The sequence below is a fragment of the Watersipora subatra genome, chromosome 10 (genome assembly GCF_963576615.1).
Source record: "Watersipora subatra chromosome 10, tzWatSuba1.1, whole genome shotgun sequence".
Lineage (NCBI taxonomy): Eukaryota > Metazoa > Bryozoa > Gymnolaemata > Cheilostomatida > Watersiporidae > Watersipora > Watersipora subatra.
This window is the reverse complement of record NC_088717.1, coordinates 59,441,664-59,468,733: the sequence shown is the minus strand read 5'-3', so window position 1 is coordinate 59,468,733 and position 27,070 is coordinate 59,441,664. Positions and strand designations below refer to the sequence as shown.

The window sequence follows — 27,070 nt, the reverse complement described above, 5'->3', positions numbered from 1 at the left end:
GATATTTTGCTCACATCTAGTACCCCTCCGCAGTTTTCTAGCAACTCGACTACAAGTGATCAGAAAAAAGCAAAATTGCGGCTTGCAATCACAGTTTCTACAACTGAACAAAATCCATGCTATAATCTTCAAACAAGCTGATATTGTCAAGCGCTGATGAGAGTGATGACGACTCCAGCAGATGAGGAGTCAAAATAAGTACGATGAAGCAAATGGAAACTTATTCTAGGCTTAGAAGTTTTTCTTACTGTGTGAAGCCAAGCAAACTCCCAGTAATGCTAGGGTAACAAGAACAGACAGGTCGTTGGTGGACATTGTCTTAGCATAGGAGTAAAATATTGTATCACTCAGTCCCAGCTGTTCTCTCACACGTTCAGTGAGCTCCTGCACCTTTATGCTCATCACGGCATCACCTATCGTATGAACAGATAGGTCATATCTCAACCAATCGTATGTTCAGATAGGTCAATCTCAACCTATTTTCTGAAGGCATTGGAAAACATTTAGTATCTTACACAATGATCATTGATGTCTACTCAACCCCCTCAACTCAATTGGCCTTAATTCAACCTCCCTCAACTCAATTGATCTTAATTCAACACCCTCAACTCAATTGATCTTAATTCAACCCCCTCAACTCAATTGATCTTAATTCAACCCACTCAACTCAATTGATCTTAATTCAACCCCCTCAACTCAATTGATCTTAATTCAACCCACTCAACTCAATTGATCTAAATTCAACCCCCTCAACTCAAGTGATCTTAATTCAACCCATCAACTCAATTGATCTTAATTCAACCCACTCAACTCAATTGATCTTAATTCAACCCCCTCAACTCAATTGATCTTAATTCAACCCACTCAACTCAATTGATCTAAATTCAACCCCCTCAACTCAAGTGATCCTAATTCAACTCATCAATTCAATTGATCTCAATACAACTCCCAATGTTCATGTCATTAAGGCCTTTCTGCACTGCATGGGTAAGTAGTTTTCATCCCTGTATCTCACAACGACATCCATGCTGGCAGAAGGTGGGTCGGGTTTCAACTCATCACTATCCCATTGATTTTATCACAACTGTATGACTAGGAGTAGTGGTACCATACAGATTTGTGGTTGGGCACCTGCTATAGGTTGCCTATCAAGAAGACTATTCATACAGATTGGAATTCAGTCAGAAGAGCATTAGGACCTCATAAGACACCCGTGTTAAATAACTCCAGAGCAAGTGATGCACTGAGACATTTTATTACATAAGAAAACAAAGTATTATTTGTAAAAATATATATATACAAATAGTGTGCATTAAATGGAATGATTGACAGATTACGATTGTAAAACAAGGTAAAATGGCCCATGGAATGATTGGCAGATTACGATTGTAAAACCAAATAAAATGGCCCATGAAATGATTGACAGATTACGATTGTAGAACAAGGTAAAATGGCCCATGGAATGATTGTCCATTGAAGTGTAGAGATTGAAGATTAAAAATAAAAAAAGCTTTAAATATTGTCATCTAAAATTTTAGTGTTGTTGCTCAACCAATCAGCCGCCTAGTGATTGAAACGCAGCAGAGAACCGATCAGACAAATGCTGAGTACCATCCATGAGTTAGTCGTAACAGATGATTTGCTATTCTCATCAGCGAGTGTAGTAATTCCTACAAATATACACAATATATCTTACTAAAGCAGTCACCACAACTAGTCATGTTATATACATGTCACAACAACTAGTCATGTTATATACACATCTTACTAAAGTAGTCACCACAACTAGTCCTGTTATATACACATCTTACTAAAGTAGTCACCACAACTAGTCCTGTTATATACACATCTTACTAAAGTAGTCACCACAACTAGTCCTGTTATATACACATCTTACTAAAGCAGTCACAACAACTAGTCCTGTTATATACACATTTTACTAAAGCAGTCACAACAACTAGTCCTGTTATATATACATCTTACTAAAGTAGTCACCACAACTAGTCATGTTATATACACATCTTACTAAAGTAGTCACCACAACTAGTCATGTTATATACACATCTTACTAAAGTAGTCACCACAACTAGTCCTGTTATATACACATCTTACTAAAGTAGTCACCACAACTAGTCCTGTTACATGCACATCTTACTAAAGCAGTCACCACAACTAGTCCTGTTATATATACATCTTACTAAAGCAGTCACAACAACTAGTCCTGTTATATACACATCTTACTAAAGTAGTCACCACAACTAGTCCTGTTATATGTACATCTTACTAAAGCAGTCACCACAACTAGTCCTGTTATATATACATCTTACTAAAGTAGTCACCACAACTAGTCCTGTTATATACACATCTTACTAAAGCAGTCACCACAACTAGTCCTGTTATATACACATCTTACTAAAGCAGTCACCACAACTAGTCATGTTATATACACATCTTACTAAAGTAGTCACCACAACTAGTCCTGTTATATACACATCTTACTAAAGTAGTCACCACAACTAGTCCTGTTATATGTACATCTTACTAAAGTAGTCACCACAACTAGTCCTGTCATATGCACATCTTACTAAAGTAGTCACCACAACTAGTCCTGTTATATACACATCTTACTAAAGTAGTCACCACAACTAGTCCTGTTATATACACATCTTACTAAAGCAGTCACCACAACTAGTCCTGTTATATATACATGTTACTAAAGTAGTCACCACAACTAGTCCTGTTATATATACATCTTACTAAAGCAGTCACCACAACTAGTCATGTTATATACACATCTTACTAAAGTAGTCACCACAACTAGTCATGTTATATACACATCTTACTAAAGTAGTCACCACAACTAGTCCTGTTATATGTACATCTTACTAAAGTAGTCACCACAACTAGTCCTGTCATATGCACATCTTACTAAAGTAGTCACCACAACTAGTCCTGTTTGAAAACAAAAGCATCTAATAGATTATGAAAATGTCTCACTGTATAGGAGCACATCGGTAGCATCAGTTCCATGCTTGTTCTCAGCCTTGCAGACATAATAGACCATGTCTCCGGGTTCAACAGTGAGCAGGGTGAGAGTGTAAAACATAGATTCCATCGTGCTCAGGCTGCCGATAATCATTACCTGAAAAAAGTAAATGCTGTGATGTACAGAATGAAGAAATACTATACCGCAGAGAGCATTGAGAGACTGTCCATTATAGAATGGAACAGTAGTGTACAAAAAGGGGAAAAACTGCGCTGTACAGAGATAGAGAAAAAACTGTACAGTATAAAGGACTGGCTGCACTGTACAGAGAGGGGAAACAGTACTGTATTAGAGGGAAGACATGGTACTGTGTAGAATGGTGATCCGGTACAGCATAGAGGGGAGAGACTGTACTGTGTAGAGAGGGGGATACTGTATACAAGTGAGAAACTGCACTATGTAGAGTGGTGATCCTGTACAGCAAAAAGGGGAGAGAATGTATACAAGTGAGAAACTGTACTATATAGAGTAGTGATACTGTACAACAAAGAGAGGAGAGATTGAACTGTATAAAAAAGCGACTATACTATTCTGGGTAGAGAAAGATGACACACTCTGCAAAGTAAACAGCTTTCAAACTTTTTTCAAAACTTGAACACATACTTCCTGTCACCAGTGTTATGCCAGCTTGAATAACATAGCCTCAGGTACAAACCTTTTGTTCCACTTTATACTTCCTATCACTGCTGATTACACTAGCTTGTGAAAAGAATTGCTCATCAAGCTCAAACTCTCCTCTATCAAAACTTTCTGTCTGCTCAAATGACATCTTGTACCACATCATGGATGGCCTTGGATTCCCTGAAAATCGATAATAGTATATGAGCTATGGTCGATTAATCCAGCAGTCATAACAGGGTAAAGACTAATATCAAAGTCACATGCTATATTTTGGTTTTACAATCTATATCTTTGCAGAGACCAACAAACGTTATAAGACTACACGATATAGTGATCATGTAAAAAAACAATATGCAAGAGGATCAACAAGAACAAACACGAGACAGACTCTAGACAGACATCAGACCACATCAGACAGACACTAGACAGGCACAAGAGAGATACTAGACAGACACCGGAGTGATACTAAACAGACACTAGACAGAGACAAGAGAGATACTAGACAGACACCGGAGCGATACTAAACAGACACTAGACAGATGCTCGACAGGCACAAGAGAGATACTAGACAGGCACAAAACAAACACTGGACAGACACCAAGTAGACACTAGACAGACACTAAACAAATGCTAGACAAGTACTAGACAGACTCTAAACCAAGTGTGGTGTACTTTCCTCTTAGTACACAGTACTAAGAGGAAATGAGTTATTGGCATCAGCAGTCATGTTCTCAAAGTTACCTGATGCAGTACCATGTTTTCAACAAACAATATTTGGAGGGAGAGCTCACCAGCACAAGTCTTTTAGTGCATTCAATTTTTTTAACAAGCATCATCAGCAAATGTCTTTGCAAATGTCTGCTATCCAATACGTTTATTTTTAAGAATATTAAATAAATTGGCAACTTATACTATACAACCTGATACTTTCATATCAGAATATGACATTTATTATGACTAACCATTAGTTTTACTATTTATACGATTGTAAAACTACAGTCAAACCCCTACATACCAGTAGAACTCATTCAGTGATCTGTTTTGTATGTTAAAACAATTGTATGGTAAAGCGAATACAGCTAGACCTTGACATGCGAAATCAACCTGTTCTGATATTCTTTGTCAAATCTGTTGTCAGCTAGAGCAAAGAATTTATAATAGTAGAAGGAGACTTAATAAAGACTTCAAGTAATAAAGCTAACATCGGAACAAATACATTATATTTCGTGGTAGAGTAAGTGATGCGTGTAACTTACTCTAACTAGACCTGTGTATACTTCGAATTTACTTGACTTCTATAATTCACTATTTTCAGGTTTCACTTTGAACTTCATGGAGCGACACAAATTGAGAAACTCAAATTTCATTACGTATAGATATGACTTTGAGTTGAGCTCAAACTTCTACATGTACACACAAGCTTGGAAAGACGTCAGTAACATGGATAGATGTCTTTGCGCCCTGATGAATACCAGACATACATACAAACAGCTCACTATGAACCTTTGTTATTTCTTAAATATAAGGAACACCTCATAGATCCTTGAGAACATCACACAACACGAGGTAGAATATTAGTACACACCTTCTACCTTGCACCAGATCATAACCTGTGTGTTTTCCCCTGTAGGAGTGCCATAGCTCTGTTCAACACGAGACACGGTTGGTTTATACTGCACTGACACCCTACTGTAGAAATCATCAGGTGGACGAATGTTGTTATCAGCGCTGCACCGGTATATTCCAGCGTCTTCTTTGATTACATTCCTGATTGTCAGCGTCTCATTCTGTCGACCATAGATCCAAAAGTCAGTAAAAAGCTAACAGCCGACCAATCAGCAAGCCTAACTAAGCGGCAACATTTAATACTTTAGGGTTGTGGACTACTTGATTTGCCTTAAAAGCTGATGCAGGCACAACTCAACTCAAACACACGGTATAGCACTCTGCCTGTTGTCTGTTAATGTTACAAGTTTCAAACGGATACAGTTGGCAGAAAGTATATGCACTGGCCTAAAATGGCCTGTCATGTACACAAAAAATTAATTACCAAAATGAAACAAAAAGCGCAGAGAGCACGAATCAAAGAAGTGCAGCTGCAAGACAAGACAACTCACGGTGATAATATCAGAAGTTTTGTTTCGAGTAGAAGAGGATCGCACAGGTGGAAGAGGCTTTCCATTGCCACGGCCCCACGTGACATTGGGTGCAGGTACTCCCTCTGCGGAGCAAGGTAACTGTATTGTCTGGTTAATGTAAGCATCTATGACAAGTGGAGTGGCAGACTCTTGTATCTACAATTTATCAGACAACTGAATGCCACGATCCAGGGTAAATGCATGTACATGATATAAAGGAAGTTCTACTAATGCTCAGTACACGCAAGCATCATATACAATCGTATTGAAAATATATCAAGCAAGGGAGGGCGACTCACAGTAGGCGGTGAGAGGACAGTCATCTTGACATGCATAGTGTCTACAGGCAAGAGAACGTTAGAGAGTCTCACACGACATTCGTACCAGCCATTGTCTTGTTGAGAAAGCATGTTGATTGTGAGAGAGTATTTTATAGACGTAGCTGTAAAACATAACAACCAGACAGTTTTTTAGACAGATGCGTTAAATCCATCTTTCTGCCGCTTTCTACACAGTCAATTGATTAACCTATGAGCGCTGCAGGAAGCTGCAAATCACAAACCGTCCTGTTAACAGATTTCCTTATCATGTACGCTAACCTTTATAAAAAGATTTGCTTCAAATATGTGGTTGACTACTGGCAGAAGCTGTCCTACATGTAGCACATATTTTAGTTAAAGGTTTACTTGCAACAAAATTTACATTACAGTTATCTGGTATCAAAAGGTTCACCATGTCTTACTCTGCTGTGTTGTAGGTGCAAAATATGTGGAAACGTGATTACAAGCTCTTAAAAGCTCAAAAACGAACAGTTAATCACAGCTATCGCGAAATCGTCGTAGATTGGAATCCCTTTATGTAGATGACGTACTCAACTCGACGTGGTTACTGTTTTGACACGTGATGTTATCACGTGAATTAAAAGGCCAATAAAAGGCTCAATATAAAACGTCTCGTAGCACTAGTTTATGACAAACACTTCGGGTTTTACTGGAAAGCCCTTATCAAATATTGATGCTCGCTACTTTACAGTTTCGTTCAAGCTTGGTCTAGTCATCTAGCCGTAATCTGATCAAGTGACCCATACTTCCTGCCAAATGGCGCGGAAAATTTTTCGCAGCATTTTTCGACTATCACAGGCGACCAACAGGCTCTTCATGTTTATCAGAGGATAATATGCACTCCTTCGAGCTAAGGTAGAAAATTAAACTACTTTTAAGGCTAGGTTTTGGCATATCAGAGCTCAAAGTAACAGCATTACAATGATGATGAAATAGATGCGTAAGGACAATAGAGAGGGTTTTATTGAATGCGTAAAGTAATTTGTGAAAATATTTTGACGAATGAGGTTGCATGAAAGTGTAAACAGAAGCCATCGTGTTCAACTACGTCCCATTTGAGCCGTCTTGGAGAGGATATTCCAACCTACGGCGTTTTCGTGATGGCTGCGATTAACTGTTTGTTTTTGAGCTTTTAAAAGCTTGTAATCACATTTCCACATATTTTGAGCTTACTACAAAGCAGAGTAAGACATGATGAACCTTTTGATACCAAATAACAATAAAGTGAATTTTGTTGCAAGTCAAAAATTTAAAAAAGAGCATTAAATGATGAAGCAAAATAGAAATGACGCACTTTGTAGTTCTTCGCAGACGATTAAATATTTCTCTATAGCTGAGCGCTCATCCTCCTCTTCAATTATACAGTCTCTGCTCACAGTTTTAGGTCCTCCCGAATTGTTCAGAAACACCCACTCGACCTATGTAAGCAATGTCGAATTTGACATAGAGTTATGCTGATTAATATGAAGGATAAGAGATGACTATGGAGTCATAGAGATGCTGATTAATATGAAATACATGAGATGACTACTGAGTCATAGAGTTATGCTGATTAATATGAAAATATGAGAAGACTACTGAGTCATAGAGTTATGCTGATTAACATGAAGGTTATGAGATGATGACTACTAAGTCATAGAGTTATGCTGATTAATATGAAGGATATGAGATGATTATCGAGTCATAGAGTTATGCTGATTAACCCACTCAGGACTGTTCCCGAATACCTCGGGAAGAGTTGTGCTCTCCAGGGCCCATTCCCGAAGTACTCGGGTTAAACTTTGATTTGCTCTATTGCTTAGCTGTTTAGGTACATCGGTTTTATTCATTCACCAAACGAAGTTTAAGAGTCTGGGCATCATTTTGATACCAAATATGTGATTGGACAAGAAAGTTTTAACTAACAAATTATGTGATAGATATCAACTGTTTTGGAAATTTGATGATCGCCATATTGGAAAAGGTTTATCCGAACGATGGCAAAATTTTTAAGTGAATTAGATGCGGTAATCAGCTCAGGGGAAGAAAATAGCAACAGAAGTAATGTTCAAGAAGAAAATGAGAATTTTCTGATGGAAGAAGGTAAGTTTTATGTGGCAATTTATAGAATTTTACCGAAAAAAAAACGATAAAAAGCCGAAATTTTTCTTGTGAATTTCTAACAAACTTTATTCTAACAGTGTAAGATATGGATTTTTTTCATGATACACATGATTATAACATTTTCAATCCAATAAAATTTAGATCTTTTTGCAGCATGAACTCATCACTCTATTACCCCATAATAAACAATAGTTTTATGATTTCCTTGTAGAACTACAAGATAATAAAAATTTCTTATTTCATTTATATCCAATTGTTCAACCCACAATTAGTCAAGCATATAGTTCTCAACCTCAACATCTACTATAAACTAGCCTCAACCACTAGGCTCTAATATTGGTCGATAGGGGACACTTACCACAGTAATCATCTTCATGACTTTTTGTGTTTATATTTACAGTATCAAAAAATATTTGCAATTTGTATTACCAATTGTTAGCTGCAGTAGACTACTTATTTTCAATTTGTTATTAGGTATTTACCCTGAAAAGCTACTAAAGCACAATTTTTTCTAGGCTGTACAAGAAGTTTGAAAGCAAATAGGTTGCTTACTACCGATCATATTTGCTACATGTAGGTGAAGACAGTCAAGGGCTTGTGAGTGATGATGCCATTGTTGATGAGCCTAGGGCTTCAACACCAATATCTGATGAATACTGCATCAACTAACTTATAATGGCAGCAAATATGCATGTGTAGTTGGCATCAAATAACTCTCATCGTGTCATAATTTTTTAATGAACACACCCTTATTATACATGTATATATTGTTTCGTTTTCATGCATATTCATTTTTACTGTATTTTTTACAACATATTTTACTGTATTTTTACACCTATTTTTTTGCTAGTAATTGATTGTCTGTTAGCTGGTAACTTGAGTATTTTTTATGCATAATATATTCATAATAACCTCTGCAATGCATTTCAATATAAATTAACAAATTGTTTGATTATATAATTGATAAAACTGTCAGTGACGTAGTGTTGGTTAGAAGCTAGTAACACCTGTTCTATTGCTCGGAATTGAGAAATCTTTTTTTTTATTTGCTGCTGATAAAGTTTGCTATCAATCTAACATAGATCCAACAATGTCAGTATCAAAAAACTGCTTGTGAGCTGCTACGAAACATGAAAAACAATTTTGATAAAAAAAAAGTTCACAGAATTATTAGAAATTGTGGTCAGTAGAATTTGTAAAGGTGCACAAAAATTTATATCACATTGTAGCCTGGAATGTCTTTGTTATGCTGCAAAAAACAAATCAAGATTATTTTGAAAAGAACTCTAGTTATACTCAATTTTGTGTAGCTCTATTTTAATTGTAAGGCTAGTGAAAAATTAATTGGGCTGGGGGAGCAGTCAACCAATAACTAATTAGTCCTGAATGGGTTAATATGAAGATATGAGATGATTACTGAGTCATAGAGTTATGCTGATTAACATGAAACAACTGAAGACATAGAGTGATGCTGCTTGTAGTGACTCCTACCAAGTATAACTACCCTTAACAAAAGATGCTAGCATGAGCCAGTAAGAAAAGACAAGACTTACAATCTCAAAATCCTGTGATCCTACAGGACCCGTTACGGTGCAGTTGAGTGTTCCTGATGCACCAGCAGACCGCACAACCTCCTCAGCTTGTTGAGTTATTCTTCCAGTGCTCTGACCAGACACTATAATATTTAACAGAATATATTGTAAGTTTTAAACCAAGTATTATATTACATATATACTTAAATACTAACCAACACAGGAGAACTATGTTAATGGTTAATATACCCATCTCACTATATCAGCGCATGCAGTAAAATTTCCCAATATCAGGTTCTGTCTCTGAATCTATCGGATGAGTTTATCGGATGAGTTTATCGGATGAGTTTATCGGATGAGTTTATCGGATGAGTTTATCGGATGTTTTGAGAAAACTGTATAACAAACTTGCATTTAACTCAATACAAACTTTTCAGCAGAATCATCAAGAGTAACGTAACGTCAAGAGTAACGTATTGAAGGAAATTATCGAAAGCGCCATTGGAGCAACTAGTTGTTTTCTGTTTAACCAGATTTTTTAGGGCGCTAATAAATGTAAAACGTGGTAATGTAGAAGAGATATACTTCTCTAAAGCCTTCTTTCTCCACCTGATTAACATACACTTTCTACATAAATGGCACACTTTGAGGAAGTCTAGTACGAAAGTGCATAAATAAATTTACCTCCTGCATATGTAAATAGCGCCCAAGAATAGCAGACGAAAACAAGGATACTTCGAAATCTCATCTTGCAACGATCAGTAACAGCTCATATCCTAAAACACAATGTCGTAAAATAGGAGTTGACTGAACACGAGTGAGTCTGGAAAGAAGAACATTTCAGTCATTGTCACCCTAATCTTCAGTTTTATGTACAGCGAGCTAAAGGTAATTCATAACCTACAAAGGTGTACAAGCACATGCTTCGCTGAACAAATACTGGACTAGTTCAGTTGATTTCCCAAGTTCAGACAAATATAATCCCAGCACTTTTAATCCGAGTTTCTAGCCACAGCAAGCAGGAGCTAATCTTCTGATAGAAAATAAAAACTGAGAGACATTAAATCTAATGAGAATCACTTGGCTTGATACTTAACTACTGTTATATAATAACTATAAAACAATACAGATGCTATTGCTGCTGTAATAGGTCTCATATCACTTACCATAAAAGGTATTAAATGTTTTATTGTCATAAAACTTTTGTTGTTCGATTTAATCAAAAAACTACCCTATTGCTTTAATCATTTCAACACTCGGTTATTTATGACAAGATAATTTTATTAATTGAATGGTTTGACATAGACAAATTAGAGCAAGCTCACATATACTGTGAGTTGACTTGTGCACTGCTGTTTTCCAACTTAGAAAGTCTTATACACCCTTTCTATTTAGGACAAGCTAGTTTCATTCTTTTCTTGCAGTCAGTAGCGGCGATTAAGACAGCTCTGTCTATGGTTGCAGACCGATTGCTACATTTGCCATTCATTTTATAAAGATGCATGCGATGCCATGGAAGATGGCTTCCATGCGATGCATGGAAGTGATTTCTGGCTTTTGCTGAACCAGATTCACTCTCTCGACAGGAAGGATATGGTATCAAACAGACAAGAACAGGTCAGACACGCTTGCATTTCCACATTGTTGCAGTGGCTGACTAATAGATAGGTTTGTCGATCCCTTTAGATGCTGCCACTGTATATCCCTGGTATAGCGCAACCCTTTTACAGATGATGTTTTTGGATCTGTAAGGGTGTACAGTTCACCCTACCCATTTGAATGGGTGTTGACAGTTTAGTCGCTGTCAGCCCGAGCCATGCACAGGTGGTGCAGGATTGCATGTCTTACCAGTAGCAGGTTCTTATGATATTAATATAGATTACAAGTATTACCAGTAGCAGGTTCAAATGGTGGTCATATAAATTACATGTATTACCAGTAGACAAGTTCGGATAGCCGTATCATAAGCCAGTTGCATTACTAAATTAAAATACGGTGAATTAAACAGTTAACGGTTACAATAACACAATACAATTAAACCTCGACAAATGAAATGAATTCATTCCAAAATTTGCTTCATATTCCAAAACTGTAGCGTGTTGCAGCAAAATGCTTTCCAAAATTACTCATATTATTTCGTTTAATTCGTTCAACAAGTTGGAAACATCAAGTAAAAGTTTTCAATATTTACATAAAAGCCGCATTACATAAAACTATGCAAAAAGTAAATTAACAAAGTAATAAAAATTAGCATATAAACATTTTAAAAGTTATGGAAAAGTAAGCTAAGCGTCGCATAAATTCTGAGTGAAAGGTTGTGATAAAGATACAAAGCATTATTTATTCTGACATGACATAACATACTCTAAATAAGACTTGACATAGCGTACTCTGAGTTAGACTTGACATAGCATACTCTTAGTTAGACTTGACATAAAATACTCTGAATAAGAGTTGACATAACGTACTCTGAGTTAGACTTGACATAGCTTACTCTGAGTTAGACTTGACATAGCATACTTTTAGTTAGACTTGACATAGCTTACTCTGAGTTAGACTTGACATAGCATACTCTTAGTTAGACTTGACATAACATACTCTTAGTTAGACTTGACATAACATACTCTGAATAAGACTTGACATAACGTACTCTGAGTTAGTCTTGACATAGCATACTCTTAGTTAGACTTGACATAGCATACTCTTAGTTAGACTTGACATAGCATACTCTTAGTTAGACTTGACATAACATACTCTAAATAAGACTTGACATAGCGTACTCTGAGTTAGACTTGACATAGCATACTCTTAGTTAGACTTGACATAACATACTCTGAATTTGACTTGACATAACGTAATCTGAGTTAGACTTGACATTAGTTAGTTACATTACATCTTAGTTACATTGAAATAACTTTCTTTGACTTGAAAAAATGTGAGCCAGCTTAGCGTATGTATTTTTTACTACTTTTTATGTTTTTACACTTCATATTAACCTATCCTCTGCTTCATTACTGACGAAGCAACAACGCTTTGAAACGCTTGAAAGTCATATTTTAGAAACTAATTCAGATGGAGAGTAAAATATTTGCTCAAAGTTTATATCACTTATTAAAAAATTAGTACGGTGATGTGATCATAAGTGCAGGTTTGACTGTACTTGGGTATGTTTCTCAAATCAAACAGAACAATCAACAAATCAAGTGTTCAGTACAATAGTTGGCCTTGGCTAGAAGAAGGATTTGTTTAAGCCTTACGACAAAACAATTTGTGCCAATCTAATCTTTTGAGTACACCACTTTGCAAAAGCTTCTTTACAAAGACTTATGATCCGTTGTACAACCATAATCGATGAAAAAATACATTCAAATATTTTTGATCTATGGTGGAACCAAAGGCATATAGAACAAAAACCAGCCAAGCCTCCATTAAATACACTTTTAAATGCTAATTTAATCTGGTGAATTGAGAATAACATGCCTATATCGATATTCATATATGCTTAGTATATAAACCATAAATAGTGAGAAGCAAACTAATACAAGTAACACTTGGTTCATTTACTAAGAAAAAGGTCAAATTACAAGAGTAAACCTACTGCATCACATTCAAACTATTTGATGAAAAATCGGTATTGAAAACAAAATCTATTTACATGTCTATTAAATAAATATGCAATTTTTAAATGAGTATCTGGCATTTCACGAAGTTGTCCTACTTTTTAGTTTGTTATCAGCTAGATTGGTGATACATCAAAATCTTATATGTTTAAAAAACTAGCCACAACTAAATAAAAATAATAATAGTTAGCACTAGCATCGTTTCAACCGTATCTTTGAGATTTGATTAGAATAAACCTGCAACAACTAAATGTAGCTGATTGTCATACTCCGAGAAGATCACGAACTTGAACTCCACCACAAGTGGGGCCCTGCTATCGCAAAATAGTTGCCTGCGCGAAACGGCTTTATCTCTCGTGTTTGACAGTTACGACTATGTGAAAAAGTTAAAAAAAAGATCTAAGGCTACTTTAGTTATCACGGCATAGACGTCATTAGAAGATACATTTTTCATTTTGTGAAGTAGGTAGGTCAAAGATTCAACGCCGATTAAGAATTATCGCTGCGTAGTTCTCAAATTAGCAACATCATTTAGTAATATCCCACTAGAGACGCTCGGTTACGGCAAATTGGTGGAAATGCTGAGATCATGGACGGTCATGTTGCTGCTGTCAGCCTATCTAAAGGGTAATTCATATTTATAAATCCAAATAAATACAAACGATATTTAAATACGTACATATCACGGTGTTCAAAGCCTGCCATTGACGCTTTCGGACATACGTTGCTTGTACTACATATACATGTACTGTATATATTTTGCTGTGACAAGAAACAAAATTCTGTAACAGCTCTGTTGTATTTTAGAAGCAGTGGCTCACCTCAATTGTCACTGGTAGTTGATGTTAGAGAAGAGACTATCAGTGTTAGTATTGAGCCTTCTATCAGCTTAGTGGTATTATGAGTGGTTATCGAAGGTTTATGTTATGCACAACTAATCTGCATCCACACACAAAATCAGTGTTGAATTTGCTTTGCCATCTTATTCTATTTTGACTATGTTTAGTTTGTGCACTCTTGCTTAGCTTGTGGAAACTATTTTGATCATTACTGGTTTAGGTACTAGTGAAGGTTTTAGGCTATTGTAAGCAATACTGATATTTACCAGTAAAGGTTACTTCTTTATTCTATGAGTCCACCAATTAAAATACACAACTTACAAAATTCTAAGCAATAGTATTAATGACAAAAGGTTAAAGTAACTAATAAAAGGTAGACCACCTGTTACTCGAACGGTCGCCCATGTTCGCTTGCTCAGTACAGCTGCGAGTTTTGACCGTCAAGCATAGAGAGGCTCAGCAGTTGAGTTAGTGAAGTAGAAGAAGCTCAGCTGGTGAAGGAAAGTGAGGCTACATAGGCAGGAGAGAGAGGCTTCTCAGCAGGCAGAAAGGAGAGCGTCTAAGCAGGCCCTCAGGAAAGAGAGGGAGAGGGAGGCTGAGTCATTGAAGCTGTTCTCTTTGACAGATGTCTAGATATGGTAACTGGACTTTTGGGCGACAGTCATTAGGGCGACAGACACTTAGGCGACACTTTCGGTTCGAAAGGCGACAACTTCAGACGGAAAGGCGACACGGCAGACAAACCGGCGACAATTCTAGACTAAAAGGCGACAAATTGGTTTGCTGTTTGGTTGAAGGCAAGGTAATGTACTGACAAACTATGAGATGCTGTCGTTGTGTGCTATGCTTACGTATATTTTTGAAACGTAGCCTTGAAAGTGTTATTGTTTTTTATTGACTTTTTTATAAATCGAAATTGCAACATGTATTTTTAAACGCCATTGGTGGTATTGGGATTTCTCTAATTATGCTAGCCCAGACAATTATCAAAATATTAAGGTTTTTTTCTAAAAATGCATCTAGCTTATTCAATTAAAACACCAAAACTTGTTTTTGTATCAGCATGTTTGTTCAAAATTGTTCGAAAAGTCACGTTCTCGGCTGAATTGTCGACAATCTTGTCTCTGATTATTGAAACTTTAGAGTTATCCCTTCTCTGATTGTTGAAACTTTAGAGTTTTCTTACCTCGAAAAGAAATAGTTTTATGGTTTCGATCGTCAAAATTCGCCGTAGCTGGGAGAAGAGTTTGCTCTTTGTGTGAGATGAAAAGACAATTCCCTATTATTGTAATTTCTCATTTACTTGTGGAAATTATGATTTCCTTATCCTTGTTTCTTTACAATTATGATAATAATTCAATGTCATTATAATGCAGACTCAATAGGCTAAATTGCGGTTCACACGGATCTATTTTTGTTGAGATTTTATTTGAGTATGAAGAGTGAAGGCTTTTTCTGACATAGGTGTCTAAGATATATCCATATTTTACTAACTTCTGCAGCTTGTTGCAAGAAGACTAAACAGCATCACAGAAAGCTTATGGAGAAATGATCCACTCCAAAGCATAGAAATCAACTGGTCCTGATGCCATGTTACCCTAGAGTCACTTGAGATATTTGACCGAATTAGCCTTGTCACAGATCCCGATGGCACACACAACCTGTAGTTTGAGACAATGAGGAGTGATCAACACCTCAAAGACCTTTGTGATATATACTCAGTTGCAGGTTAATGCTGCCATGTACCACATCATATACTATATTTTGCATTTTAACACGCACTATGAATCTTTTTTATATGCGACTATTTTAACAAAAGACAAACTTCATAAAAGATGGGAAGATATTACATAGACAGCCATTGGCTTGAACTTTAATAACAACTTTATTAAATAGTGGTGTAGGGAATTTCCTGCAATTATTTTTGTGTATGATTGGAAGTGCAAGTGCATTCGAGCACCTGCGAGTCACTGTGTACAATTATACTCCTGTAATTCAAATTATCTTTTCATGTAAGTTTTAGAATTAGTAGAAAGTAATATTCAGTTGCCAATTTATAACTGTGAACCTGATCTCGTCATTCTAGATAGGAAAGAGAAGTTCTATCGCTAGATGGGTTTATCTACATACTATCAATCAGAATAAAGTCATTGTAAAAAAAATTAATGCTGCAAACTATTGATATACGTATTTTTGAAAGTTATATATGATAAAAATCAGCTTTACTATTTGTATAAATATACCAAAAAGCAAATTTATTAAAATGTATAAAGCTAAACTCATATGTATGTATTTATTTTCATACGGCAATCAGAACAAGAATATACATTAATTTGAGATCTACTACTGAGGGTCCTAATACATGATACATGAGCCAAAGGTAGTATAATGACTCATCAACAGCGGTATGCTAGTGACTCAAGAATGCATCGCTTCAAAGGGGTTGAAAAAGTTGGTACCTCTATGATGTCATAAATTAGGCGGTAAGGAATCTCAGACTCTTGCCACACTGATAAGCATCTTGCCAGTTTTCCAAGCATTCAAGGAAGGAAGTGAAAAAGAAAATAGTGACTGGCTAAATGACTTCTGAGCGTGTTGACAGACTCTAAAGTTAAATTTGTAGAAAAGGATGAACAGAAGAATAGTTGGGCGATCAAAGACATATTAATCTCAGCAGTTTTTTTAAATAACAACTATCTCAATTAAATAAATATTTGGTACATTCATTAATACAATATGAAATTCTACTGTGTGCAAAAGAATAGTGTAATCAGATTAATGGCATTAATGAGGATATAAGCAGGTAATAGATGCCAAGGAAGTAAGGTGGAGCAATGCGTAAAAAGTATGCTAATGCAAGATTTCCGATCTGAGCATCAATAAAGTTGGTGTCTTGTTAGTGTTCACTACTAATTCACAACAACATAACAGGCCATACCAGGACTTAATATTTTGAATTAATCCTGCCCTCAGAATTGTCGCCTCAATGTCCAGAATTGTCGTCTGTTTGTCCGCTGTGTTGCCTTTCCGTCTGAAGTTGTCGCCTTTCGAACCGAAAGTGTCGCCTAAGTGTCTGTCGCCCTATTGACTGTCGCCCAACCGTCCAACAGGCAAGGCTGGCCTGTATGGCGTAGGTCGAGTGTTGAGGCTCAATGCTCTGTCAGGTGTGCGAAGTTATCTTGTTTGCATAAGTCTCTAGTCGGTTTACATGATGCAGACATGCAGGGTGGAGCTCGTGGCTTACTCTAGGTATCTAGGCTCTGTCTGACAGCGGATGACAGACCTGTATATGTATAATCCTCTGTTTCGTCTCCAATCATTCTTTGGTGGTTCTCTGGCAGAGCGATTCGCTCATTTTCTGTGATGGAGTCCTTACACTTTGTAATTTCTATATATTGCTTTTGATGTTTTTTAATTATTGGTTATTTTGATACCTCGGGGCATCTTGCTGCTTGTACGTATTGTATGCTTATCTTGTGGTTTGGCTTCATTCCCTGTTTGTATTCTGTTTTGGTGATATTTCCATACGATAGTGGCATTGGCATCCGCAGTTTTTTATGTCGTTAGAAAATAAAGCATTAAGGTTTTGTTATTGAGGTAGAAATTATCTTAAAAAATTATCTCGAATTTGGCATCATCCACTGTGTCATTTGATGTCATCAACTGATAGCTTTATAAGTAATTAGATCATTGTAAATCGTTAGTTTGTAGAAAGTGTTCAAGGAACATCAAAGGCACCGTGTCTCAACTGAAACAAAAAAATGCAACAAGCTCCATACATCTAATGGTCGACATAACACCCAAAAATTGAACAGTTATTGCAAAAATTTGAATAGGCCTACAGCTTGTTATGCGGATAGGGTGAAGAGTTGAAAACTGTTAGAGAGTTTCTAATATTAATACCACATTACAAAGTGCCAGTACGGTTCAGTACTGACACTTTGTGATGCACTAGGTAGTTCCGTAGGGTTCAGTATGGAATTTGGACTGGAAATGGATGGTTGATTACATAACATGACAGTAAAATTCAGGCAATATCTTACGTTCAAACTAAAAGTGAGGTTACTTTGTGCTACATTATCTTTCCTTCATTTTCTCGTGACACGCATTAGGGGAAGACTTCGCTAAAGCAAAGTTATATGTTTTAATGCAGTTAGGAAACTTTGTTAATATTTTACAACTATCGTGTTTCAAGTTTTTAAGTGTTACTAATTTGCATAATTTTGATATCTTTTGCTAGAGTTCAAGCACTGGGCTATTGGTTGTCGAGTCCCTTGTGGACATATATTATTTAAATTGCCAAATTACTAGGGATAGCACTATCAGATAAAAATTGTCTCTGATAAGGTCAATTGACATCTAAATAGTTTTATAGTCTAAACGAGATAAGAACCTTGATGGTCAAATGTATGGATTACTTACTGAAGGGATTCCTAGTTCACTCCTTGGTTACAGGATAGAGTACATCTAGCGACAGTTACTTTTATCAACTCCATTTCAAGTCGTTTATAACAAAAAAGTTCACTAATAAATTCTAGCTGGCATTATGCATATGGTAGCAGTTGCGACTAGCTGGCATTATGCATATAGTAGCAGTTGCGACTAGCTGGCATTATGCATATAGTAGCAGTTGCGACTAGCTGGCATTATGCATATGGTAGCAGTTGCGACTATTGTGAGCGGTGAACTAAAGGTAAGCCAAAGTAGTACTTTAAGTGATTGTCTGTCATGGCTATGGTTATGTGCCAAAGCTCAGAAATTGTTGATTTTGGTAGTGTAGTAATTGGTCAGGAGTGTCTCAGAAAAATGTAGTTGTGATAGAAAACGGAGGCATGGCGACCAAGTATTGAACGCCGCTACAATGTCAAGTATTATTCTAGGCTAGTCAAGTTAATGTTCAGTTTTTTTGGAATGATACCCTTCATTTTCTCTCACATTCTTCAGCACTACAGTGGTTTGATCTTCTGTTGCATCGAAAGTTTGATTCACTTTTGTAGCTCCTGTACTTACCATTGGCCATTTGTAAAGTTGCCATAGTGTTTAGATACTTCCGTTTAGTGAAATGGCTGTCGAACAGCAAATTTATGAGTTCATTCGTAAATAAAGTTCTATGTAAATATTTGCAGGGGTCAACAGCCAGTCAAGTGGACTGATAGTACGACAGCCCGAAGAGGTGGTCGTATCCTCCGGCGCAGCGGGTGTTCTCAATTGTACAGTTTCTACGACCGACCGAGATGTCCAAGAGCAAGCGAGTGTGAGTAGCAGTGTGACATTCAAGTCCCAATAGCCTGAGTGAATATGCTGCATATCTGCCATTTGGTTATCCTTTTCAGGTAGAATGGGTATTTCTCAATGCAACTGGGGGCGCGCCCAAGACCATCTCCTCTGACTGCTCTATTAAAGAGGAGCATAACACTATAGAGGGTAAAGAAAAGTATGTGATTGGCTGCTTTGAATTAACAAGTAAGAGCTCTTCATGTTTTGAGCAGCAAATCGTCTGATCAACATTACATTAGCTCTTCCACGAGGTCAAGGACAAGCTTGGGTTATGTCAGCAGACATCGTGTTAGTTTAACATGTCGCTGGGTGCAGTTGTACTATCTGCAAGAATTGAGGAGGAGACAGTAGCTATCACTTATAATTTATGTAGTATGATGTGACCTCTCAGCTGACCTTTATTGTAACTGGGTCTCTGTCATTTATTCTACTGCTAGCTGATTGTTAACGGGTTCCGGTGTGCTCTACCTAACAAGTGTTTGGTCAGGAGATGAGCTCGAGCTGGCAGGCAGGTTATACAGGTGCGTTACATAGAATTACATTCAAAGCTTATACCATGTTTAAAGGTTGACTTGCAACAAATTCCACATTACCGTTATTTGATATGAAAGGATTCACCATGTCTTACTCTGTTGTGTTGTTGGTGCAAAATATGTTGAAAGGTGATTACAAGCTCTTAAAAGCTAAAAAACGAACAGAAAATCGCAGCCACACGAGACCGCCGTAGTTTGGATTCCCTTTCCAAAACGGCTTGAATGTGATGTAGTTGTGAGAGATGGTTTCTGTTTACACTTTCTTGCAACCTTATTCGTCGAAATATTTTCACAAATATACTTCACGCATTCAATAAAACTATGTTTATTGTTCTTTGTCACAGATTCTGAGTGCTGTATATAGTATCATAAACAAAGTTATAGCATGACAATAGCTATTGCGCAATACGCTGATGAGTCATGATCATTTGTTTTTTGATCATCATGAATTTAGAAGCATTGTTCTATTACTAGATTTTTCTTGAATGGATTTTCTGGAAGTTTCTAGAATAATTGTAAGGAGGTATAAATAGTCTGACTGCAGCAGTTCATAACAATTCAGTTTACTGTGTACATGTCTACAAGTCAGCAATAAAGGGTTATTTTATACTCTCACAGCAATCTTCTGCATATTATTATATAGACGCTATATTACTTATACATAGTTAGCCGCAATATTACACCCGGACGTCTTAACTCTTAGCCTTGTGCAGACATCAGGATACAATCACAACACCAGATATCTCGAACCTGTCACATTGCATCACAACTTTGTGACATTCTTACGCGTCTGTTTTATCGTCATTGTAATGCTGTCACTTTTAGCACTGATATCTTATAACTTACCGTAAAAAATCGTTAAACTTTTTAACCTTAGCTCGAAGGAGTACATATCATTGTCTGATAATCCTGACGAGCCTGTTGGTCACCTGTGATAATCGAAAAGTGCTGCAAAAATTATTTGCGAAGTATTGGGTCACATGATCAGAGAACGACTTGACAATTGAATAATGCCGAAACAAAACTGTAAAGTAGCGAGCATCTATATTTGATACGGGGTCTTCGGTAAAACCCGAAGTGTTTGTCATAAACTAGTACTACGATAAGTTTTATATTGAGCTTTGTATTGGCCTTTCAATTCACGTGAGAACATACGTGATAAGACGATAACCAAATTTCGTGGTTACGTCATCGAAATAAAGAGATTCCAATCTACGGCCGCTTTTCATTTTTTGAGCTTTTAAGAGCTGGTAATCACATTTCCACATATTTGGCGCTTACAACACAACAGAGTAAGACATGGCGAATCTTTTGATACCAAATAACTGTAATGTGAATTTTGTTGCAAATCAACCTTTAATAATTTCATGGGGTTGGATATGATCATTGTTAGGCAACCCTTTCTTTTTGACCAATATAATTCAATTTGTTGCGCCATGGTGGTTGTTATAAACCTTTACGCGTAATAACTGTTCATGTGGGATTGTGGTTGAGTAATTCCTCATGTTCACTACCTGTAGAAAGTCATTCTTGGAGCTTATATGATTCCGCTACATACCCATCATATATGTAGTGACTTATATGATTCGTTACATACCCATCATGCATGTAGTGACTTATATGATTCATTACATGCCCATCATGCATGTAGTGATTAAACAGCTGGAAGGTTGTAAAGTCTTCTGGTTGTATATTTTTATCAAAACTATTTTACCTTCCAATTGTTTGTTGAATTTATTACAATGACAGCCATTAGTATGGTAGTAGTTGTCTTCTCATATTACAAGGAAGTCCATTAGTATAGTAGTAGTTGTCTTCTCATATTACAATGACATCCATTAGTATGGTAGTAGTTGTCTTTTCATATTACAATGACAGCCATTAATAAGATAGTAGTTGTTTTCTCATTTCACCGCAGGATACTTGTGAGTGCTTGTATATAGTTAATTTCTATGTTATGTGAACTTCCGTGTGCAAATGCTGACTGCATTGAATTCATGATATTGGTTAGGCTCAAATATACTCTACTCCCTGACGGTGAATCTTGCCACCTTTCATGACAGCGGTTGGTATGAGTGTCGTGTACGGCTGCCGAATGAGCAACTTCCTGTTGACACAATGAGAGTGAAGCTCACTGTGCTGTCTCCTCCAAAGGTTGGCTATCTCTCACTTTTCCATCCTTTATACTGTAGTAAATATGATAGACTAGTACACAGTTTGTATATGAGCAACTTGTCTGGTAATCTAGTAAATTAAGCTAGTCTTTATTAGTAGGGAAGGCCCTGTCTTTATTGTCCTCACCATGGTATGGTAAGGAAACTGTAGTGTAGTAGCATTGTCTTTACCATGGAATGGTAAGGACAATGTAGTGTAGTGGATTAGCTCACTGGTCTTTATACCTGGAGGTTCTGTGTTCGAATCCTCTGTGAAGTGGATTTTTGTCACTGTATCGCTATAAGTGGACAGATGAATGACAATCACTGCGATTTATATAGGTTTATAGACTAGCACACACAGACTAGTAAATAAGACTTAATGTTATTTTAGTAAAAAAATGTTGGAATATCAACATGAATCATTACTACTGTAGATAAAGACTGCTGCATCTTGTGTGTCAATCGATGTTCTCCTCGGCGGAACGGTAATATTTCCTTGTATATCGCAAGGCAACCCTGGTCCAAACGTAACATGGAGTCGGGCAAATGGTGCACCTCTTCCATCTAAAAGAGCTGTTCAGTCCAGGGTTCAACTCTCTGACACGGAAACAGTTAGTACACAGAACTAGTTTCATTACAAGCTTGTAAAGAATTTGTTCTTAAGGAGTCTCAATTATATATCAGCCTCTCCTAGTTATAGTAGATGACTCCCTGAACAGCCTCTCAGTTCTAGCAGATGACTCCTTGAACAGCCTTTCTTAGTTCTAGTAGATGACTCCCTGGACAGCCTCTTTTAGTTCTAGTAGATGACTCCCTGAACAGCCTCTCTTAATTCTCGTAGATGACTCCCTGAACAGCCTCTCTTAGTTCTAGTAGATGACTCGTTGAGCAGCCTCTTTTAGTTCTAGTAGATGACTCCCTGAACAGCCTCTCTTAGTTCTAGTAGATGACTCCCTGGACAGCCTCTCTTAGTTCTAGCAGATGACTCCCTGAACAGCCTCTCTTATTTCTAGTAGATGACTCCCTGAATAGCCTCTCTTAGTTCTAGTAGATGACTCGTTGAACAGCCTATCTTAGTTCTGATGACTCCCTGAACAGCCTCTTTTAGTTCTGATGACTCCCTGACATGATATGTAGGTTAGAGCTAGTATGATGTACTTTGGCTACTACCATGTACTACAATTACATTGTACAATGTAATTGTTGGCTGACGACTTGTTGGTTTAACAGTCGCAGAACCTAATCATATACAATGTGAGCAGGACGGACACAGGGTACTACAGATGCAGCGCTGATAACAATATTCAGCCACCTGATGAGTTCTTGTCACGACTCTCTGTCCAGTACAAACCTATTGTGACTGTTTTTGAACCAACTTATGGCTCAGACACCGGGGAAAACACGAGGGTGATGATTTGGTGTCGGGTACAGGGTGAGCATGTTTGAAGTTTAATACTTGCTTCTTGTCTTTTTTGATTGTCTCCTCATGGGAAATACTATAAAAAACTTATTGGAATTTAATTCTAATTAAACACCATACCGCTTTTTTCAACCATTCCCCTATAGTGGCGGTCAAATAGAGGTGGCGTTCAAATAGAGGTGGCGGTCAAATAGAGGTGGCGTTCAAATGTAGGCTGGTGTTGTATTTTTCAAATAGCTCGTCAGAATTCCGGAAAAATAAATTTAACCCTTTTATGGGCGAAGCGAATGTTGCCTATATTTTGCACTCTCCTTCAGGTGGAGCGACGCTAACCCTGAACGACCTGAACCCTTCTGGATGCAATAAGTCAGCTTATTTACCTCCAACTTTTTGTGGTCTCTAAATAACTATGCATTGGGAATCTGAGAGATATCTCTACCATTTGATATGTATTGCTTGCAATTGACCTGCAATGATATTATAGCCTGTGCCCTGCTTTGCAATTTATTGGCATGGTCGATTTTTATTTCAATTCAAAAGCGTTTTTTTATTTCATAACTATATTTTAAGCTCATTGCACTCATTGATATGTTTGCTACATTCTGCAGCCAAAACTGGCTTTTTATGTGTAGGAGAAGAGGAGTTATGAGCGTTGCAAGTCGAGTTAAGATAGCCGCAAGGATGCTATCAAATACTATGATATAAATCTGCAATTCTTTCAAGTTACATAATAATAATTTATCAAATGCTACAAATGTATATTCCAGAACAAGTGACATATACAAACCATCTTATTACAATACAAGCAGAAGCAAATATTAACATTTTTGAAAAAAAATTTGCATCCTTTGCTCGGCCACTTGTGTTCTGATTGTTGCTTTCATTTGAAACGATTTTATCTTCTTCTGGTTGTTTAATACCCTCCACAATGTCTACTGAAGACTTCAACTATTCTTCTGCACTGCTGAGCTATTTCATATATATATATATATATATATATATTTTATATATATATATATATTTCATCTTAGCGACAACTTTTTTAGCGCAGTAAAACTTTAACGCGTTAAATTTCGCACAAATAATGATAAACTTTTCGTCCCTGTGGGTACTAAGCACAACTTCTAGCCTAAAACTAGTCGCTCATATACCATCGTAAATGTAAACCGTTTGTCGCATAGGTCGAAGTACTAAGACAGCTTTAAACAAGGTACTACTATTAGCCTGATACAGTTTGTACTTATCTCTATAGTGTTGCTTTCATAGTTTTAACGTAAAAACCAAAAGTCTTCTGGGTTAGAAAACGGACTTCGATGCGAACAGAAACAACGAAATAATTAATTGTCATTGATGTGATCGCATCATTGTTAGTTTGATTTTGTGGACAATTTTCTGCTGATCACTTGCTATTATGGGTTCATAAAGGTCAAAGTGACGGTCAAAATGAGGTGGCGGTCAAATAAAGGTGGTGTTCAATTAGAGGTTTTACGGTATCTCTCTAGCTGACCGAACTCGTTCTTTTCACAAATTTAATATTTTTCAAGTTTAGATGAAGCTGAAATATGTTTTCCTTTTAACTTTATTAAAAGCCCTAAATTGTTTAAACTGTTGTATACAGGGCACCCTCGACCTGACCTGACTTGGTATGGGATGACAACTGAGGATGGAGAACGCTATGAAAGAGGAGATTTAGAATTTGATGACACATTCTTTGCAAATGCTCAGGTTATACGGACAGACAGCAAGTACAGCATTGAGCAGAAGGTTAGGTTATTCTTTGGTTGAAGCTGAAATGCAGCATCTATGAGCCGTTCAAGCCTTGGGTCACAATCTATCTGTTGATTGAGAATTATGTGTTTTGGAATAATTAGGTTTTACTTCTATGGCAGTAGCTGTGGTTAGGATTATTAAGAGTCAATCGCAGAGTTAACTCTCAATTCGCTATGAACTGCTGTTTGTAAGCTATGCCCTTGTGTACGTAGCAACGTACAAGATCATTCCAAATGCTCTAGAGTTTGTATTCGACGAAATCATCATTGCAAATGGTATATTACCACTTGTTGGAATGGGAGTGTAACCGTTACCTGTCAGAGATTCGTTCCATGGCAAGCCCGTTGTATTCAATCTACATAAATCTCGGTGTTTGTCTGTTGGATGTTTGTGTGTACAGTTATAACGATAAAGTTTTAAGAACAAAAATCAGGTTTGCACTGGATTTGAATTCAGAACCTGCAGAGTCAATCGAACTAACCCACTAGGACAAGCAACTACATTGTCATACCAAGGAATAATTGTGGTCGTATTCATTACATCGATTAAAGTAAGACACTTGAGCACTTAAGAAAATCTTGTTGGTTACTATTAGCTACTAGATGCGTTAGAGATCACTTGTAACGTAACAATTATTAACCTGTCTTCAGACACGACTCTTATTATTGTAAAGATTTAAACTAACATAAGTTACTCAAATTCATTGGGTAATTAATCTATTAACCATCCACCGCCGGGTATTCAGCTAGTATTAACATAAAGATACATTCTCTCTCAACACGCTAGCTGTCTAGCTCTGTTATTATTATCGCTGCTTATTAAATATCATTTGGTTTTTAGATTATGAATGTAGGTCGACTGAGCACCATAGATGCCCTGTTCACTTCCCTTGATATCACCACTGTTGAACCGGGAGATATGATATATTATGTGTGTAGCGCCACGAACAACAGAGGAAGAGATCAGGCTGTTGTATCCCTCGACAGTAAGTTGTCTCCTTTGTTTTAACACTCTTTATCTGAAAGTACGCTATGACTTTGTATAAAATATTCTCTTATAACCCTGACCTCTGAAAGTATAAAACTGACACTACATGCGGAGTGCCAAAAAACATTGCGATTTTGTGGTCAGCCTTTAAGACTTTCATTTCGACTTACCAGACCTGTTCCTTATTGTTCCGTCATACCATTAGCCTACAATTTCTAAAGCACATCGATTGTATGTTGCAGGGATCAACACATTTGCCGGGGGTCGCCAGTAAGGCTGTGCATCACACCACCCGTACACTTATGCTACTCTTAGCTGTGTCTTTCACCCGACTATGGCAGATGAATGATGAGAGATTCAAACTACTACCTTGTCTTACGTCTAACCCTCGTCACCTGTTTAACCCTGGTCACCTGTCTAACCTGTCTAACCCTGGTCACCTGTTTAACCCTGGTCACTTGTTTAACCCTGGTCACCTGTCTAACCCTGGTCACCTGTGTAATCTGTCTAACCGTCGTCACCAGTCTAACCTGTCTCACCTGTTATTCAGTCATTATCATAAAATTTGTCTTTTTGTATAATTGAAAATATATTCTATACATCAACAGCCGACATGAGAGCGATGTAAATGCATAGAGAGTAAATCATATACAATAATACTACATACATTTACTAGTTATGGTCCCT

The 27,070-nt window shown here is 37.0% G+C and overlaps 2 protein-coding genes across 3 annotated transcripts; one reads left to right on the top strand and one right to left on the bottom strand.

The window, feature by feature from the left end:
• Positions 1 to 1,236: 1,236 nt before the first annotated feature.
• Positions 1,237 to 10,756, bottom strand: LOC137405996 (lachesin-like). The gene is made up of 9 exons (XM_068092495.1): positions 10,466 to 10,756; positions 9,803 to 9,924; positions 7,441 to 7,564; positions 6,105 to 6,247; positions 5,785 to 5,961; positions 5,253 to 5,454; positions 3,702 to 3,847; positions 2,998 to 3,142; positions 1,237 to 1,670 (listed from the first exon to the last, which is right to left on the bottom strand). The coding sequence occupies exons 1-9, from the start codon at positions 10,527 to 10,529 to the stop codon at positions 1,564 to 1,566; spliced, it is 1,230 nt and encodes a 409-aa protein (XP_067948596.1). The 5' UTR covers positions 10,530 to 10,756; the 3' UTR covers positions 1,237 to 1,563.
• A 3,112-nt stretch (positions 10,757 to 13,868) lies between these two features.
• Positions 13,869 to 26,990, top strand: LOC137405919 (opioid-binding protein/cell adhesion molecule homolog). 2 transcript variants are annotated; one of them, XM_068092386.1, is made up of 9 exons: positions 13,869 to 14,028; positions 19,367 to 19,494; positions 19,574 to 19,664; positions 22,062 to 22,204; positions 22,641 to 22,817; positions 23,437 to 23,638; positions 25,245 to 25,390; positions 26,237 to 26,381; positions 26,626 to 26,990. In XM_068092386.1, exons 1-9 carry the CDS (start codon positions 13,980 to 13,982, stop codon positions 26,655 to 26,657), a joined length of 1,113 nt encoding a protein of 370 aa, XP_067948487.1. In that variant the 5' UTR covers positions 13,869 to 13,979; the 3' UTR covers positions 26,658 to 26,990. The 2 variants fall into 2 exon arrangements, with proteins under 2 accessions (XP_067948487.1, XP_067948486.1); XM_068092385.1 differs by having other exon boundaries at positions 19,574 to 19,703.
• Positions 26,991 to 27,070: the final 80 nt, after the last annotated feature.

What these genes read in the sequence shown, in the direction of transcription:
- LOC137405919 (XM_068092385.1), top strand. Translation starts at nt 13,980, where the DNA reads ATGCTGAGATCATGGACGGTCATGTTGCTGCTGTCAGCCTATCTAAAG. An exon ending in AGTACAGCATTGAGCAGAAG is followed by an intron (nt 25,391 to 26,236) that starts GTTAGGTTATTC and finishes TTTGGTTTTTAG; the next exon opens with ATTATGAATGTAGGTCGACT. An exon ending in GGCTGTTGTATCCCTCGACA is followed by an intron (nt 26,382 to 26,625) that starts GTAAGTTGTCTC and finishes TGTATGTTGCAG; the next exon opens with GGATCAACACATTTGCCGGG.
- LOC137405996 (XM_068092495.1), bottom strand. Translation starts at nt 10,529, where the DNA reads ATGAGATTTCGAAGTATCCTTGTTTTCGTCTGCTATTCTTGGGCGCTA. An exon ending in GATCACAGGATTTTGAGATT is followed by an intron (nt 7,565 to 9,802) that starts GTAAGTCTTGTC and finishes TTGCTTACATAG; the next exon opens with GTCGAGTGGGTGTTTCTGAA. An exon ending in CGTCTGCGAAGAACTACAAA is followed by an intron (nt 6,248 to 7,440) that starts GTGCGTCATTTC and finishes TATGTTTTACAG; the next exon opens with CTACGTCTATAAAATACTCT.